Source organism: Chlorocebus sabaeus, chromosome 23 (genome assembly GCF_047675955.1).
Source record: "Chlorocebus sabaeus isolate Y175 chromosome 23, mChlSab1.0.hap1, whole genome shotgun sequence".
Classification (NCBI taxonomy): domain Eukaryota; kingdom Metazoa; phylum Chordata; class Mammalia; order Primates; family Cercopithecidae; genus Chlorocebus; species Chlorocebus sabaeus.
The window spans coordinates 44,249,552-44,268,040 of record NC_132926.1 but is presented as its reverse complement, the minus strand read 5'-3'; the positions used below and the strand labels follow the sequence as shown (position 1 = coordinate 44,268,040).

Sequence of the window (18,489 nt, the reverse complement as noted above, 5' to 3'; positions counted from 1 at the left end):
ATTCCACACAAACATATACATACAATCACTCCTTAATTAATATCTAGTTTAGTAATATGGTCAGTTTGGAATCAAGGAGAGAAAAAGAAGCAGTGAATTATAAGGTTAAAAAGCAATCCACTCAGCTAGGTGCAGTGGTTCATGCCCGTAACCCCAGCACCAAGGAAGGCTGAGGCAGGAGGATTGCTTGAGGCTAGCAGTTTAAGACCAGTCTAGGTAACATAGTGAGACCCTGTCTCTATTTAAAAAAGAAAGAAAGAAAAGAAAGAAAGAAAAGAAAAGAAAAAAGAAAAGAAAAGAAACAAAGAGAGAGAAAGAAAAAAAGAAAAATTAGCCAGGTGTGGTGGCTTATACGTGTAGTCCCTACTCTGGAGGGTGCAGTGGGAGGATGGCTTGTGTCCAGGAGTTGGAGGGGCTGCAGTGAGCTATGATCACCTGGGTGACCAAGCAAGACACACAAAGAAGGAAGGAAGGAAGGAAGGAAGGAAGGAAGGAAGGAAGGAAGGAAGGAAGGAAGGGAGGGAGGGAGGGAGGGAGGGAGGGAGGGAGGGAGGGAGGGAGGGAGGGAGGGAGGGAAAGCACATAAGATCTGAAAGATGTCACATAAACAATGTAATTGTTTAAGCAAATATTGTAACAATTATTTTCTTCTTCTGAAGGAACAATATTCTTCAAGAGAAGCTCACTCTACCAAAGCCAGGAGCACAGTATTCTCAGGATCTCAACAAGGAAGAGCAGACGAAGGTTGCTTCTGATTCCTTGCAACCTTCTGTAATTCCAGGCTTGTGGCCCCAGATTCAGGGCCCCACCCTTCCAGGAACAAATCATTATAGTAATAACTTGCCTTCATCTTCCACATACCAACTAAGCATGTTTAACTACGAACGTCCAAAACACTTCATCCAGTCCCAAAACCCATGTGGCTCCAGACTGCAGCCTCCTGGACCGGAAACCTCCAGCTTCTCTAGCCAGACCAAACAGTCTTCCATTACCATCCAGCCCCGCCAGTGTACAGAGCAAAGATTTTCCGCCTCCTCAACAGTGAGCTCTCACATCACCATGTCCTCCTCCGCTTTCCCTGCCTCTCCCCAGCAGCCTGCTGGCTCCAACCCAGGCCAAAGGGTTACAACCACCTATAACCAGTCCCCAGCCAGCTTCCTCAGCTCCATATTACCATCACAGCCTGATTACAATAGCAGTAAAATCCCTTCCGCTATGGATTCCAAGTAAGTGAATTTTTATATACCGCATGTATAGTGAAATTATATCTGAGGAGTTTGCGTGGGGGTAGGAGTTTTGGGGGTACGCTGCAGTTCATTCTTTACTATTTAAAAAGGCAATGTGACCTTACAGTCTCATTCCATAGTTCTACTAGAACATGCTGAACCAGGGTACTGGCAATAAGAGGTCATCTGACCATTCTCCAGTGTCCAGGCTGAGCTGAATCCAAATTACCTATTACGCCATAATATTATTTACCCATTATTTTCCATCTTTGAAAAAAATAACTTCTCACATACCCAAGAACAATGAACTTTTCCTTTAGTTCTAAGCTAAGCTCCTCATGCTGTAAATTTAATTCCTCTGGTTCTGGGCTCGGCTAAGATGAACACCTGTCTGCTCTTCTTCAGATAGGATTTCCTCTCACATAAGCAGAGGCTATTAAGTTTCTTCTCAGTCTTTTCTTCCTATCCCTTTTCCCCTCTAATCCTGAATATCCACTTGGCTCAAAAATTCTTAAATTAACAAATAAAAAAATCTGGAACTCAGACCCTTGAATATATACATTTTCCTTACTGTGATCAGAAGAAGGCAGGCCTGAATAGATGAAGGCTTATGACCTTAAGGTTTCTTTTGGTAATTAAAACCACACCTTGTTCAAATTAGTTGGGTTGATCTAAATACAAGGACTAATACTGAAGCCTTATGCAAACATGTGCTACTTCAACTACCCTAAGACTGTCCTAGGAGAACCTAGTATGAAAAAGGACATGGTGGTTATGCTTTTTTTAAAACATGAACTGAATACCTTGTGCTTACGCAAACTAAAGGCTATCAGCTTTCCGGTTCCTTGGCTGGCTGGAACATCAGAGAATTAAATCAGAGGCATCTCAAAAATTGTCTGATGGAATATGTTTTGTTGCAGCCTTACTAATACATTACTCAACTCTGATAGTTTCTCGCAATCTTCTCTAGAGGCTAATTTTTCTAGAAACTCCTATTAGTGGTGACAACTTTGGAAATCTAGTTGAACTGCCTATAGCAATTCAACTTGCAAAAAAAAACTTTTCGATATTTAAAAAAATAAAAATCAGGAAAACCAAAAACATTTGTTAGAATCCTAGACACATTAAGTTGAACCATTTGAAATGGCTGATACTCAACTGTTTTTGACCTACAAAAATGGCATTCTCAAAGGTTTAACCTAATAATTTAAAAGGATGTTTTCAATAACTGAGAGCCCTTTCTTTCTCTTCCCTCCCAAATTCCCTTTATATTCATAATATATAGTAGATCTTTCTTGGTTACATTTACTCAGATGATCATTTTCCATCTAGCTTTCTATTATTTCCATATTTCCTATATTAGCATTTTAAAATCTAAAAGAATTTTTTCTGTTTTTCTTTACCAGTAAAGTCTTTCAATCATATTTCAAATTACTGCCCAGAAAAGAAAGTTATCAAAGACTTAAGAAAAGAGAAAGAAAGCCAAAAATATAATAAGAAATAAAGCCTAGGAGGTCCCCAAACCAGAGATCAAAGATCCACTTTAGCTGTTCCATTTTCAGCAACCACAGATAACTCTTTAATCTTCCCATAGCTACTTGATACCCATTTTGTGTCCAGCTGTACAGAGTGGAAAGCCCTGGTCCTTTGAACATTTGTGCACAACTCCCTCATTGTTATGATGGGCTCCAGTTTGCCCCGACTTCAAAATAATCCCTTGGATTCTGACCTAGAGAAGTTTGAAAGTTTTATTTAGGTTTTCATCAATAAGAAGCTCTTAAACATTTTACCCAGTTGATCAAACCACAGACTGAAAATTGAGGGGAACTCAGTTATTCCTTCCAAAAAGCTTGCTATGTGAAATTCAGCAAGCGCTTTACCTACCCAGTGCTTCAGTTTTCTGGTCTGTAGCAATATTAAGGAGTTAGGTAACTAATGATAGAGAAAGAACCTATAAAGCAGCATGCAAACGTATTATTAGTTTGTAAATAGGAACATTTATCAAGTCATAACACTTAATCCACCTAAACTGGGAATAATGAGGGTATTTAGCGAACAAAGTGACTGAGGTTACATATACATCAGTGATTCTCAGGATTGGTTTTGATAATCCTTCAGGATTTCTCAGATATATTCAGAATTTCCCAGATATGACATGTCTAAAAACAATTATTTAATGCTAATTCACGTTAACAAATGTGTGACTTATAAAGATGGTAAGCTAGCATTTAAAAAAAAAAAAAAAAAAAAAACAGTAGGCTATGCCAGGCGTGGTGGCTCACACCTATAATCCCACCACTTTGGGAGGCCAAGGTGGACAGATCATCCGAGGTCAGGGATTTGAGACCAGGCTGACCAACATGGTGAAACCCTGTCTCTACTAAAAGAAATACAAAAAAATTAGCAGGGTGTTGTGGCAGGCACCTGTAACCCCAGCTACTTGGGAGGCTGAGGCATGAGAATCGCTTGAACCTGGGAGACAGAGGGAGGCAGAGGTTGCAGTGAGCCAAGACCATGCCATTGCACTCCAGCCTGGACAACAAGAATGAAACTGTCCCCCACCAAAAAAAAAAAAACAAACAAAAAAAAGTGGGCTGTTATAATTTCATATGATTGAAAAAATATGAGATCTATAAGGCCAAAGAGATTTTGCCACTTTGATCTAGGAATTCAATCTTAAAAAAAAGTCACTATTTTAAATAACATTTTGTTTGGCTATTTAATTAACTGAACAAATCAGACTTTAAAGATTTATATAGACAACAATGAAGATCTTAAGACCTGAAATGTCAGGAGAGGAAATGTGTATCATTAGCTTTCAATAGAGTGTCCTGAATACCATGAAAATCACTCATTCACTCAACTGATAGTATCTCCTATACCCATGCTTTATGTTCGTGGATATAAATGATATAATGATAAGAAATAAGACACATTTTTTCTCCAGAATGTTTACAATCTAATGATTACTAACCAAGTCCCCAAAGCCAATAAAAATTAAAACTCTGGCCCTACTTGGAGGAAATACATTTCTACTTAGCTCACAAGTCCTTTTAATGATCCTTGAGAATATTTGGAAAGGATCATTTCAGAGAATAGACCAAGATTGTCTCATCTGGATGGCCGGAGAACATTTATTATAATAATGGTAAAATACTCATTGAGGGCAGTGGCTAGTTTCCTCACATTAAACAGATTAATAAAGATTAGCCCCTGCAGGCCAGGTGTGGTGGCTCAAGCCTATAATCCCAGCACTTTGGGAGGCCCAGGCAGGCAGATTACCAGAGGTCAGGAGTTTGAGACCAGCCTGGCCAACATGGCAAAACTCCGTCTCTACTAAAAACACAAAAATTAGCCTAGCATGGTGGCGGGTGCCTGTAATCCCAGCTACTTGGGAGGCTGAGACAGGAGAATCACCTGAACCCGGGAGGCAGAGGTTGCAGTGAGCCGAGATCACGCCACTGCACTCCAGTCCGGGCAACACAGTGGGACTCTGTCTCAAAAAAATAAATAAAAGTTAAAAATAAAGATTAGCCCCTGCAGGGCTCTAAATGGATAAACTAGGTAAAAACTAAATAAAGCACTGTGATACATGTAAGCTACATAACAGATCTAAAAATACCAGACTCTCTAAATACCACCCTATCCTCTATCAGAATCAACAAGGGAAATATGAGAGGGGCAAGGACATCCTAGAAAAAATTTAGGATCAAAATTTGAAATAAAGACTATTTATTTGCTTTTTTTCCAGTTTACATTTCTTTCTCCTTCCTCAAATCATCCTATTCTTTCTCTAAAAATCACTTCAGCAGTATTGAAGAAACTGTCATTACTTTAGAAGTTATTCACTGTTATATAGTGCCATACTTGGATTTTCTAGAATATGAAATTAATAGGAATTGGAAATTACAGGAAAGTCAATGGCTGTGTAAACAGTAGACTCCATTCAAAGCAAGAGATTATTCACTAAAAGCCAGTGGTGTGCTGGTAAATGTCTAACAATCATTGGATGAAAGAGCCATTATTTGTGATATTTACCAATTTCCCTGGTGTAAATATTTCCACCACAACCAATTTCAAACTATAACATGAAATCACAGGAAGCTGGGAAAAGATGTTAAAAATCAGCCCATACAAAGCAGCTCCAGCACACCACCACTTAATATCTACCCACAAATCAAACAAGAAATTCAGTCATCGTAGCTATAATAAAGAACAAAATTGTGTCCTTTGCAGTAACACGGATGCAGCTTGAGGCCATTATCCTGAGCAAACTAACACAGAAACAGAAAACAAAATAGGGCATGTTCTCATTTATAAATGGGAGCTAAACATTGGGTACATATGAACACAAAGATGCAAAACAATAAACACTGGAGATTCCAAAAGCAGAAAGGGGGGAAGGAGGTGGACAAGGGTTCAAAAACTACCTATAGGGTACTATGTTCACCTCCTGGGTGACGGAATAATTAGAAGGCCAAACCCCAGCATCACACAATATATCCATGTAACAAACCTGCACATGTACTCCCAGAATCTTAAAAAAAAAAAAAAAAAAAAAAAAAAAAAAAAATTTTAAGATATTAGTCATAAGATTGGAAGAGCTCTCAAGCTGCCATTAACTAGACTTACTCTCACATTCCTTAGGGAAGACCTTCAAGGAAGGACATCCTCCTTATGTCTAATCTAAATTCTTCCTCTTGCCACTTAATTTCCATTTGCCAAAAGGAAAAAAAAAGATAGTAACCATTCTTATAAAATATTTCTTGACTGTTATTGGGCAATTTGTTTTTAATAATACTAGCAGTACTAAGTGGTAAACTTAACATATCTAAAGGTAACTTGCAAAATGAGGCCAAGACTTTCTTTTTTAAAATATTTTCTTTTTCCTTTTTATAGCTATCAACAGTTCTCAGCTGGCCAACCTGTAAATGCTAAGCCATCCCAAACTGCAAATGCTAAGCCCACACCAAGAACTCCTGATCATGAAATACAAGGATCAAAAGAAGCTTTGATTCAAGATTTGGAAAGAAAGCTGAAATGCAAGGACACCCTTCTTCATAATGGAAATCAAGTGGGCAAGATGTCTATTTTGTACAAAAGGCCACTTAAACCATAAAGTCTAATTTTAATAAGGAAGTTCTATCTCACATATCTATGTCCACATAATCAGCAAGGAATAAGATTATCTAAAAAGAAGGAATATTTGGGCCTATTCCATTTCTCTCTGCATGAAATCACCTCTTGGTTTACAGTAGTAAAAGAATGAAGCAAATGAAAAATCTATCTGAATGGTTTAATGAAATTTTTCTGTTATTAAATATTACCCTCTCACAAACTATGTCTGATGCCCAAATAACTATTAGGAATTACTGTCAAGTCAACTTAGTGTACTTTGATGTATAATATTGACAGGTAATTATAGCTATAATTCTTATCATGTAGTCCTTATTGTGTATATTATATTAGTAACTTATCTTTAAACAGACTATATGCCTTTAATACAAATACATTTAGTCTATCAGTTGCACTGCTCTCAATCAGAAGTTAATACAATCAAATATTCAGTGCTCACTTAATAAAAGTTACTTCTGGCTGGGCGCAGAGGCTCACGTCTGTAATCCCAGCACTTTGGGAGGCCAAGGCAGGTGGATCACCAAGGTCAGGAGTTTGAGAACAGCCTGACCAATATGGTGAAACCCCATCTCTACTAAAAATACAAAAATTAGCCAGGTGTGATGGCATGCGCCTGTAATTCCAGCTACTTGGGAGGCTGAGAAAGGAGAATTGCTTGAACCCAGGAAGTGTAGGCTGCCTTGAGCCGAGATTCTGCCCCTGCACTCCAGCCTGGGCGACAGAGTGAGACTCTGTCTCAAAAATTAATTAATTAATTAAAATTAAATAAAAATTATTTCTGAATGTGAGGACATGAAGTATTATATTCAAAAATAAAGCTGACTGGAACATGCAGAACAACAGAGGAAAGGGTTGAATTTCCCTTTACTTAGGAGATCCTTATTTAAGGGCAATTATGCTTGCCTGTCACAGGAGCAAAAAGAAAGCCTAAGTGAAACTTTACTGCAAGTGAGGGAAATGGTACTAGAATAGAAGGAAAATGCTTTGAATGGACGAAAATACTTTTAAAAAACAACAACAACAACAACAACATAGAATCAGCTGGGCACGGTGGTTCACACCTGCAATCCCAACACTTGGGGAGGCCAAGGTGGGCGGATCATGAGATCAGGAGATCGAGACCATCCTGGCTAATGCAGTGAAACCCCACCTCTACTAAAAATACAAAAAATTAACTGGGCGTGGTGGCACGCGCCTGTAGTCCCAGCTACTCAGGAGGCTGAGGCAGGAGAATGGCGTGAACCCAGGAGGCGGAGGTTGCAGTGAGCCGAGATGGTGCCACTGCACTCCAGCCTAGGTGACAGAGCGAGACTCCATCTCAAAAAAAAAAAAAACATAGAATCTATCATTCAATAGATAGAACTATGCTTCTTTAAAGTTCTGACCTATAGTAGTGGTTTTAAGGTACACCTGTACAAACATCTTTTATTAAATCTAATTACCGTCTCAATAAATTCTTTAAAGCGGCTAACATATGAAGAGAAGATGGCTCGCAGATTGCTAGGACCACAGAATGCAGCTGCCGTGTTTCAAGCTCAGAATGACAGTGGTGCACAAGACTCACAGGTAAATTAAAATGCTCTAAGTGGAGTATTTTTATTCTGTGCGATTTTTAAATGTCTGCTTTTCTAAATGCTTATAAATAGCATCTGAAATAAAAGTCGGTCAGTTCCATCTACAATTGGATACATAAAGAGACCATGATAAACATATACATGCAATTTTACCACATTTTACCCCATTTTCTGGTAGTTCTAATACCTGGATACACAATGTCACAAAAGTCAAAACACCAGAAGTCTCATGGTATTTTTCATCAGAACATTTATGGGTCAGTTAGACCTAGGACTCTCTATAGTGTCTACACGGACAGGGAATATATGGGTTGTGAACCTTCAATAGGACAGAAATTAAGATTCTAAATGAGAGTAACTATAACCGTTCTCACAAGCTGTTTAATATTTCAATGTTTTAAAATATACTTGTGGTACTAATGAAACATCCAATTCTGTTTGTTATATTCCTGTTTTCAAAAAATGCTTTCTGAAAACCAAAAAACAAAACAAAACAAAACAAAACTCTCATGAGCAATTGTTCCAAGATTAACAAATGTATCCTTTCCAAGAAGGGATTAACTTTATGGAGGCGTATCCCACAGGTTTGCACCTGATCGACTTTTTTTCTTTTTTTTAGACAGTCTTGCTCTGTCACCCAGGCAGGATGGAGTACAGTGGTGCAACCTCAGCTCACTGCAAACTCCACCTCCCGAGTTCAAATGATTCTCTTGCCTCAGCCTCTCAAGTAGCTGGGATTACAGGTGCACACCACCAGGCCCAGCTAATTTTTGTATTTTTAGTGGAGATGGGGTTTCACCATGTTGGCCAGGCTGGGGACACCTCAGCCTCCAAAAGTGCTGGGATTGTAGGCGTGAGCCACCACACTTGGCCTCAACTTAACAAGTAAACTTAACCCCAAAGAAAATGTACAGTCGGTGGCTGGGCATGGTGGCTCACGCCTGTAATCTCAGCACTTTGGGAAGCCAAGGCGGGTGGATCACAAGGTCAAGAGATTGAGACGATTGTGGCCAACATGGTGAAACCCAGACTCTACTAAAAATATGAAAATTAGCTGGGCGTGGTGGCACGCGCCTGTAGTCCCAGCTACTCGGGAGGCTGAGGCAGAAGAATCGCTTGAACCCAGGAAATGGAGATTGCAGTGAACCAAAATCGCTCCACTGTACTCCAGCCTGGGTGACAGAGCGAGACTCCATCTCAAACAATAAAAGAAAAATGTTCAGTTGGACAGGTAGACTGAATGTTAGCACTCTTTCTTCCTTCTGTAGTTACCTTTCATTCCCTCCAAAAAGTCCACAAGAAACTGGGAGCCAAAGAGATTAAACTAGGAACATAAGTATTCCTAGCATCCAAAGGCAGAAAACTGAAATTCAGTTTTTTTTTTTCCAACCTCGGCCTCCCAAGTTCAAGTGATTCTCGTGCCTCAGACTCCCGAACAGACAGGACTATAGGTGCGCGCACCATGCTGGCTAATTTTTGTATTTTTAGCAGAGACGGTGATTCACCATGTTACCCACGCTGGTCTCAAACTCCTGAGCTCAACTCATCCACCTAGCTCAGCCTCCCAAACTGCTAGGCACAGTGAAATGCAAAATATACACTACTTAATCAATTAGTTCTAATTTTCATAAATCCCTGATTTCATTCTCAAATAGAAATAATTTTCTGGTGTTCGGATATAAATCCTGTAAGATGTTTGCTTAAATATAACTTTATTAAACAGGAATTAATCTATTTTACAAAGCTTGTTCATAGCTCTACACATACCTTTTGTGAAGTCCATCAGGATTTTGTGCCATGAGCTAAAAAGAGAAGAATTTTCCAGTCTAATATGTGTTTACTGCTGTTGGTGCCACTTTTGAGCAGCAGGCATAATACCCTGTAACTACTGCCAATACAAGTGACTTCATGTCTATTCCTGTTTTACTAAAGGACAATCTGTACTCTGCGCTTTCATTTCAAATGCACCAGGGAGACACATCATCCTTTGTCATAAAATAGTCATCCGAAAAATGAACCACCATCAATTCCAAGTCTAGCTAATTTTCATAAATAATATTTGTTAAATAGTCCTATTAATTCTGGGCTTTCTTGCTAGAGTGGTAGTATATTAGTGTACTATATTTTAAGTGCTTAAAAGCTGAATGTATAGAACTTACCAGGGCTGTACAAATACAGCCAAAATAGGAATGTTCCCTTCAACTATACTTAATTCTGCTTCATTCAAGCTAACAATTGCATGTAAACATTCTTTCTTTGTTTTAATTTCAAGCAACACAACTCAGAATATGCGCGACTGCAAGTTCCTACATCACAAGTAAGGTAAAAATTTTTTAATTTTAAAGAAATGTATGTTTTCCTACCTAAAATATTTTCAGCTTAAAAAAATTAATATTTATAAAGCCCTCGAGCCTACTCTATATCTTTTAAAAAATACAATGTGTATTTTCTAATGTCTGAGATGACGACCAAAATTTTGACGTTAGTTATCAAAACTATCACAGGGGAATTTTTTAGTGTTTTGGTCAAATAGACCAGGACCGTGCTTCTATATTAAACAATTTTCTCATGACAATGGAGACCCAATTCTAATTATACAATCTTTGGTGGTAAGAATAATCTACTGGGTACTGGGCATTTTAGTAGATCATTTCTTCATCAATTGATGGCACTGTAAAAGAGAAATTAAGATGTACAATTTGTACCAGGTATTTTTAAATTGCTACCATTTCTAATAGTCATCAAATATGCCACAGGTAAATACAGCCCTATGGCCTCTCTCCATTGTTATTACACTATCAGATCAAATAGTAGATTCTCTGGTTTCAAATTTGATGGCTAGGCTGGACGCGGTGGCTCACGCCTGTAATCCTAGCACTTTGGAAGGCCAAGGTGGGTAGATCACCTGAGGTCAGGAGTTCAAGACCAGGCTGATCAACATAGTGAAACCCCGTCTCTACTAAAAATACAAAATTAGCCAGGTGTAGTGGCACATGCCTGTAATTCCAGCTACTCGGGAGGCTGAGGCAGGAGAACCGCTTGAACCCAAGAGGCGGAGGTTGGTATAACTGAAATACATCTCTGAATATCACCATATACATGTTCACACCACCCCTATAGAAAAACGTCAAAAACTTAATTTGGATTTATTTATTTATTTTTGAGACAGACTCTCACTCTGTTGTCCAGGCTGGAGTGCAGCGACGTGATCTCGGCTCACTGCAACCTCCGCCTCCCAAGTTCAAGCGATTCTCCTGCCTTAGCCTCCCGAGTGAGCTGAGATTGAGCCACTGCACTCCAGCCTGGGCAACAAGAGTGAAACTCCATCGCAAAAAAAGTAAAGTTGATGGCTAAACTATATTTGTGCAAAATGAAAAGCAATGATAATATTTACACATAGTTGTTATCAAAATATTCTTGTAGAAGTAGATCATCCTCAAGGGGAGATGCGAATGATCAGGATGCAATCCAGGAGAAATTTTACCCACCACGTTTCATTCAAGTGCCAGAGAACATGTCGATTGATGAAGGAAGATTCTGCAGAATGGACTTCAAAGTAAGATAAGAGTTCAAAAGTACTGGGGGAAAATTAACAATGGGGTACTGTTTTGAAAAATGTCCTTTTCCTACTTCATAGCTTGCAAAGCAGTACGTACCATGTACAATGGACAAGAACACAAATTCTGAAGCCAAACTGATGTGGGTTTGAATTCTGGCTCTGCCACTTTCCAGCTGAGCAACCTTAGACAAGTCATTTAACCTCTCTGTGCTTTTGTCTCCTCATCTGTAAAATGGGATAACAAATACCCCAAAAAGTTATGAGGATTAATCGAGTAAACAGGTATACCTCATAAATACTCTTTATAAGTGAAGCTATCAGAACAATAGAATTTTTAAACTATAATGCCTTTTTTTTTTTTTTTTTTTTTTTTTTTGAGACAGGGTCTTGCTCTGTCACCCACGCTGGAGTGCAATGGTGCAATCTCAGCTCACTGCAACCTGTCTTCCAGGTTCAAGCCATCCTCCCACCTCAGCCTCCCTAGCAGCTGAAACTACAGACACGTGCCACCATGCCCAGCTAGTCTAGAACTCCTGGGTTCAAGGCGATCCACTCACCTTGGCTTCCCAAAGTATTGGGATTACAGGCGTAAGCCACTGTGCCCAGGCTTAACGTATAATGTCTCTCCAATTCTCCTCTATCAAGAAATTCATGCCACCCTGCTTTCTCTTGCCCTAAAAGAGTCCCTCAGACTAGGAAAGCTCTTTAGAAGAGGTTATATTTTTATTATCCTTATTTTGGAGAACTTTTCATTATAAATTTTTTTTTTCAGATTCCTTATGAACTAAAGTTAGTGTTAAAGCTTTGGATTTCATTAACAGTTCATGTAAAAACACTTAACAAATTGCCATTTATATGCCAAACTATAGCTCAAGAACACTCTGTTCTAGAAATATTACTCATTAGATCAGCAAGCCTCATATATATGTGCCTCTGTGACTTCATTTGCAGTCACATTTAGCCAGAAAAGCAATATGACTTCTATATTCCTTATAGAAACCAACGTAACATAAATTAATGTTCTAAGTATAGTAATTAAGAGTTCATAAAGAGACTGAGGTTGCATGTAAAACAGTTATGGTTTGAGATAGTCTAAAAATACTATATTAATTTCAAGGATCTTATTTTCCAATGTTTTGTTTAAAAAAGTATAAATACCTTTTGAGCCCTTGCTTTGCATTTCAATCACAAACCCACTCAGATACGGGAACTGTTTAAATTCATATATGGACAAATAGGTTTCAGTGATGCAATACTTTAAAATTCTACCATCTCCTTGTGTTTTTCTTTCTAGGTGAGCGGACTGCCAGCTCCTGATGTGTCATGGTATCTAAATGGGAGACCAGTTCAATCAGATGATTTGCACAAAATGATAGTGTCTGAGAAGGGTCTTCATTCACTCATCTTTGAAGTAGTCAGAGCTTCAGATGCAGGGGCTTATGCATGTGTTGCCAGGAATAGAGCAGGAGAAGCCACCTTCACTGTGCAGCTGGATGTCCTTGGTAAGCCTCCAAAAAGACCCTTGAGAATTCCTTAAAATCCAGAAGTATTGAAAAAAAGAAGGTATTTTAAAAGAAAAGCCCAGCAGACTTCATAATTAAGGTTAATGTCTACACAACCTATTGGACAGTCCATTTTTATCTGCAAACCACAGGAAAAAATATACATATATATACACACATATACACATACACACACACACACACACACACACACACACATATATATGTAAAGGAAAGTCAGTGAAACTAGAATGATAGATCTATCACCAAAGCTTTTCTGGAAAGAAAATAAGTCATACAATTTTAGACAAACCAAATAAGGAAGCATAAGCATTTCTAGATGTAACTATAGAGTCTCAAAATAAAAATCTTAGTCTAATCATTTCTCTGGTCTTTGTTTCTCCAAAATGAGGATAATAAAAATAATCAATCTGACTCATGATATTATGGAATTATCATAATCTGTCATAATGTTAAATACATAGTTTAAAACTGAAGAGTAGCAAGGGTATAGTGACTCAGGCCTGTAATCCCAACACTTTAAGAGGCGCCAAGGTGGGAGGATCACTTGAGCCAAGGAGTCTGAGACCAGCGGGGTAACAAATAGCAAGACCTTCTTTGTCTCTACAAAAAATAAAAAAAGTTAGCTGGGCATAGTGGTGCCAGCTACTAGAGAGGCTAAGGTGGGAGGATAACTTGAGCCTGGAGTTTGAGGTTACAGTGAGCTATGATTGCACCATTGCACCACTGTACTCTGGCCTGGGTGACAGAGTAAGACCTTGTTTTAAAAAATTTCTTTAAAAATTAAGAGTAAATATCAACTTTTAATCTTAGACTATGTCCTTTTTACTAGGAAACTAATCTCTAATTATAACCAAAACAGGCCTACTTGCTTTAGAAAACAGGTATGGCTACATTTATGTCTCAAGTCTGTCTTAAGTAGGGCAGTTCTTATAAAACTAGTGTCTGGTTTTTAAATTTTACACTTTAAGTGCTTTAAATATACAAGTTGAGTATCCCTAATCCAAAAATCTGAAATCTTTAAGATGCTCCAAAATCGACATGACACACAAAGGAAATGTTCATTAGAGCATTCTGGATTTTCAGATTAAGGATGCTCAACAAGTATAACGCTAATATTCTAACATTTTAAAAAAATCAGAAATCCAAAACACTTCTGGTCCCAAGCATTTCAGATAATGGATACTCAACCCATACCACATTTTTAATACTTTAAACCATTGTATATTGCATAAGAGATATTTTGCTATAATTCACTGTTTATTATACAAAAGTTTTATCAGGTTAAAGGATAAACTATTTCTTGAGTTTATATTCCACCCAGATCAATACAAAAATCTTTAAGATTATTCCATAATATACCAAAGGACCTCAATCTAAGGGAAAAACTAGTGAGTTGGAAATTTTCAAAAACACATACAATTTAAGTGATTAAAGTTTAGGCAAATCTTATTTGTACCAATTGCTTCAGAAATACTACAATAGTAGAGCTGAAAGAGATCTTGGCTGCCATCTGTTTAATCTCATCTCTCCTTCAGAAAAATCAGGGTTATAGTACTGAACTATCCTTTCCTCTCTCCCCTCAGGTAGGAAAACAAGGTCATAATAATTACTGATATTCCCATATTCCTTCACAGTTTACAAAGTATCTCTTCGTTTATTATCTCATTTGTTCCTTACAACTATTTTGTGTGGTAGACACAACAGTTACTACTACCTGGATTTTTTTTTTAAACAATAGATAAAACTGAGACTCAGAGAAACTAAACAAAATTTTATCAGTTTTGCATGGCTCGTGGAGCCACTAGGTAATTTGAACCCAAGTTGTCTGATACTCTTTGCATCACTCATGCCGCCTCCCTGTAGATGAGATGATTAAAAAATACAACTTAAATTTGGGCCAGGCGCAGTGGCTCATGCCTGTAATCCCAACACTTTACGAGGCTGAGGTGGGCAGATCACTTGAGGCCAGGAGTTAAGAGATCAGCCTGGCTAACATGGCAAAACCCCATGTCCACTAAAAAAATACAAAAATTAGCCGGGTGTGGTGCACGCCTGTAATCCTAGCTACTCAGGAGGCTGTGGCAGGAGAATTCCTTGAACCTGCGAGGCGGAGGTTGCAGTGAGCCAAGATCGCACCACTGCGCTCCAGCCTGGGCAAAAGAGCGAGACTTCGCCTCAGAAAAAAAAGAATATGACTTAAGTTTTAATGAAATATAATTATCTGATTATCAATTCAATGAATCATTACATTAGAGTTTAGAATTCTGAACGGTATAATAAAATAGTATTGCATGTCTTTTTAACTAAAAGTTTCTAATTCTGTTGCTGTTGGTTTTAACATTTTAATATCAACATACAAATTTCATAATGATTTAATACCTTTTTTACAATATTTCAAACACTTGAATTTTTGTATTAATATATAGCAAAAGAACATAAAAGAGCACCAATGTTTATCTACAAACCACAGAGCAAAAAAGTTTTAGAGGGAGACTCAGTGAAACTAGAATGCCAGATCTCGGCTATACCTCCACCAAAGCTTTTCTGGAAAAGAAATAATGAAATGGTACAATTCAACACTGACCGAATAAGGTAGGATATGTATTTCTAGACTTACTATAGTTTATTTGGGCGAATCCAGTTATACTTTTTAACATGCATTATAAATGGCATGCATTTATCTCAATTTGTCTAGTTTTTAAAACACTAAAGAATAATATAATAAAATATATATTAGATAATAAATATAAGAAAACTTCAGTAAGCCAGATTCCACTAATCAGAAACGTAAGGCATAAAGCAGACTAGGATTTATCTTTTTATCAGTGATGATGAAAGATGGCTCAAGGAAATAAATGACATAAACAAGATTAAAGGGAGATATTTTCTTTTCTTTTCTTTTCCTTTTTTTCTTTACAAAAAGCTTCAGCCTTTATTAAACAAAGGAGGAGGTAGGAGACAGATAAGGGAACAGGTCAGAACCCCTCCGGTTCCCCTATACATACACATATATACAAACACAGACACACGCGAGTGAATGACAGAGACCATCAGGGATCAGGGGACAGACTGAAGGGAGAGGGAGACAGCACCCAAGGGGGGATGTTTAATTCAAGAAAACCAATAGCTATTTGGCAATAAATAGATACAGCTTCGGAATTTTCAAATGTTTTTTTCTTCTCAGTCTGACTGTAGGTCAGAGACATCCACTTCCCAGAAATAATTCCTGTACTTCCATTTCTTAAAAATTTTTTTTCAGCTTATATCAAGATAACACTGGAAGAGTTACTTTACTGATAAAAGATGTAAACAAGAAAGATGCTGGGTGGTATACTGTGTCAGCAGTTAATGAAGCTGGAGTGACCACATGTAACACAAGATTAGACGTTACGGGTATGTCATACTATTAACCAAAGTATTATAAGGGATTTAACTAGGAAGATTTCATAAGAAATGCAAATTCCAGCAGAGTATAAAAGTTGAGAGATTTTCCCTATATAAAATCAGCATTGGTTCTTTTTTCTTTTCCTGTCTGATAATAAATACCTAGGTGTCCAATTTGGTTAGAACAGGTTTTCTGAATCAACTTTTATGTGATCTATTTCAGCACGTCCAAACCAAACTCTTCCAGCTCCTAAGCAGTTACGGGTTCGACCAACATTCAGCAAATATTTAGCACTAAACGGGAGAGGTTTGGATGTAAAACAAGCTTTTAACCCAGAAGGAGAATTTCAGCGTTTGGCAGCTCAATCTGGACTCTATGAAAGTGAAGAACTTTAATAACTTTACCAACATTGGAAAACAGCCAACTACACCATTAGTAATATAATTGATTACATTTTTTTGAAATTAATCCATAGCTGTATTAACAGATTATGGTTTTAATTAGGTAATATAGTTAATATATATTTATAATATTATTTATCCTTTGACTCTTGCACATTCTATGTACTCCTCCAATTTGTGAAGCCTACAGGAAATCTGGGTATATGGATTTGTAACTGTAGAAAACCATCTTAAAATACAGGATTTTAACATTTAAGTCATATACATTTAACAATTACAGGTTATAAATTAGTATCAACTTTTTAAATACATCTAATGCTTGTAATAACGTTTATTGGTACTGCTTTCTAAATACTGTTTTGCCCGTTTTCTCTTGTAGGAATACTAACATGGTATAGATTATCTGAGTGTTCCACAGTTTTATGTCAAAAGAGAATAAAATTCAAATATTTAAAACGGACTGTCTCCTCTTCACAAAAGTCTAGATCTGTAAAATAAAACTCCACTCAGCAAAACCTATGAATAACAAGTTCCAAAAGAGGAATGTTATATTCTAGAACAGTGTGAAGCTCACTTACAGCTCAGCCAATTCCTCTAGAAAACTGAGCTAGACTTTCCATGGTTTGCACTTCAAAGGCAACCACGATTAACTTAAATCATGACTGAATCTACCGAATTTGTGATTTTGTTTTAACCAAACAGGTCTCTAATTCTTCAGGATTTTTCAGTCTGTTATGCTCAAAGGAATAAGAATAGTCTCTAGAGGTCACCTGCTTAATTCTCATAGTTAATGTAAATTTGACAGCCCTGTAGTCCCAGCTGCTGGGAGAGGTTGAGCTGGGGACCCCTTAAGATCAGGAGTTTGAGGCCATACTGGGAAACATAGGGAGACTCCCTCTCTAAAAAAAAAAAAAAAAAAAAACTATTATGTAAATTTGAATACCTATTTATGGGTGTTTTTCCTCCAATAATTTCAATTTCAGATAACCTCTTACTTTAGAAAGCATAATTTTGTGAACTGCTGAGAGTCCCAGTACAGGAAAGCCCAAATCCTTTTGTTAAAACTATTCCAAAGCTTTTTTCCCTCTCGGGCCTCTAGTTCACTGGCTGTCAGCCTTTTGCGAGGCCTCTCCTGTTCCTCTCATCAATGGTAGTTTTTGACCCTCACTACTGTGTGGCCCAGTTTTGCTTTTTATCTACACATAAAACAGCATTTATCCACATCATTCTACATCTCTTTCAGGGAAATAACAAAAGTGGCTTTCTGTTTTACTTTCAAAACTGTTTAGTGTTTTCTTTGCAGGTTTCCCTGCGGCCTTTGGACTGGATTCCATTTTATTTTCCTTTTTATCAACACGAGAATCCGTCCTGGTCTTACATCCTGGAGGGTTTTTGGCTGCCTTAATTTACAGCCAAATTAGTTTGGCCTTTTCTATAGCTGGTTTACCAACCTTCTCATCTTTGCAAAGCTTCTGGGTCAGATATGGGTCTGGGCTCCCAAGGACTCCTGTTTTGGCCTGCCCTTTCGCATCATCACCGCAGGGTTTTTCATCTATTTTTACATTAGTGGGGCAGGAGAGTGGAAGCTACTTCCAGCAACAGCTCTCGGTTAATAACCAGTTTCTGCAAGTAGCAGCAGCAGCAGCAGCAGCGTGGGGTCACGGTTAGGCATTTGGGCTTGG

The 18,489-nt window shown here is 37.9% G+C and overlaps 1 protein-coding gene across 1 annotated transcript; it reads left to right on the top strand.

Annotated features, from left to right (window-relative positions):
- The first annotated feature begins 572 nt into the window (after nucleotides 1–572).
- Nucleotides 573–16,827, top strand: MYOT (myotilin). The gene is made up of 9 exons (XM_008014604.3): nucleotides 573–1,226; nucleotides 6,126–6,300; nucleotides 7,827–7,928; nucleotides 10,209–10,258; nucleotides 11,360–11,492; nucleotides 12,790–12,997; nucleotides 15,448–15,613; nucleotides 16,281–16,414; nucleotides 16,629–16,827. Exons 1-9 carry the CDS (start codon nucleotides 871–873, stop codon nucleotides 16,799–16,801), a joined length of 1,497 nt encoding a protein of 498 aa, XP_008012795.3. The 5' UTR covers nucleotides 573–870; the 3' UTR covers nucleotides 16,802–16,827.
- The last annotated feature ends 1,662 nt before the right edge of the window (nucleotides 16,828–18,489 follow it).

What these genes read in the sequence shown, in the direction of transcription:
- MYOT (XM_008014604.3), top strand. Translation starts at nt 871, where the DNA reads ATGTTTAACTACGAACGTCCAAAACACTTCATCCAGTCCCAAAACCCA. An exon ending in TTCTTCATAATGGAAATCAA is followed by an intron (nt 6,301 to 7,826) that starts GTGGGCAAGATG and finishes AATTCTTTAAAG; the next exon opens with CGGCTAACATATGAAGAGAA. An exon ending in TGTGCAGCTGGATGTCCTTG is followed by an intron (nt 12,998 to 15,447) that starts GTAAGCCTCCAA and finishes ATTAATATATAG; the next exon opens with CAAAAGAACATAAAAGAGCA.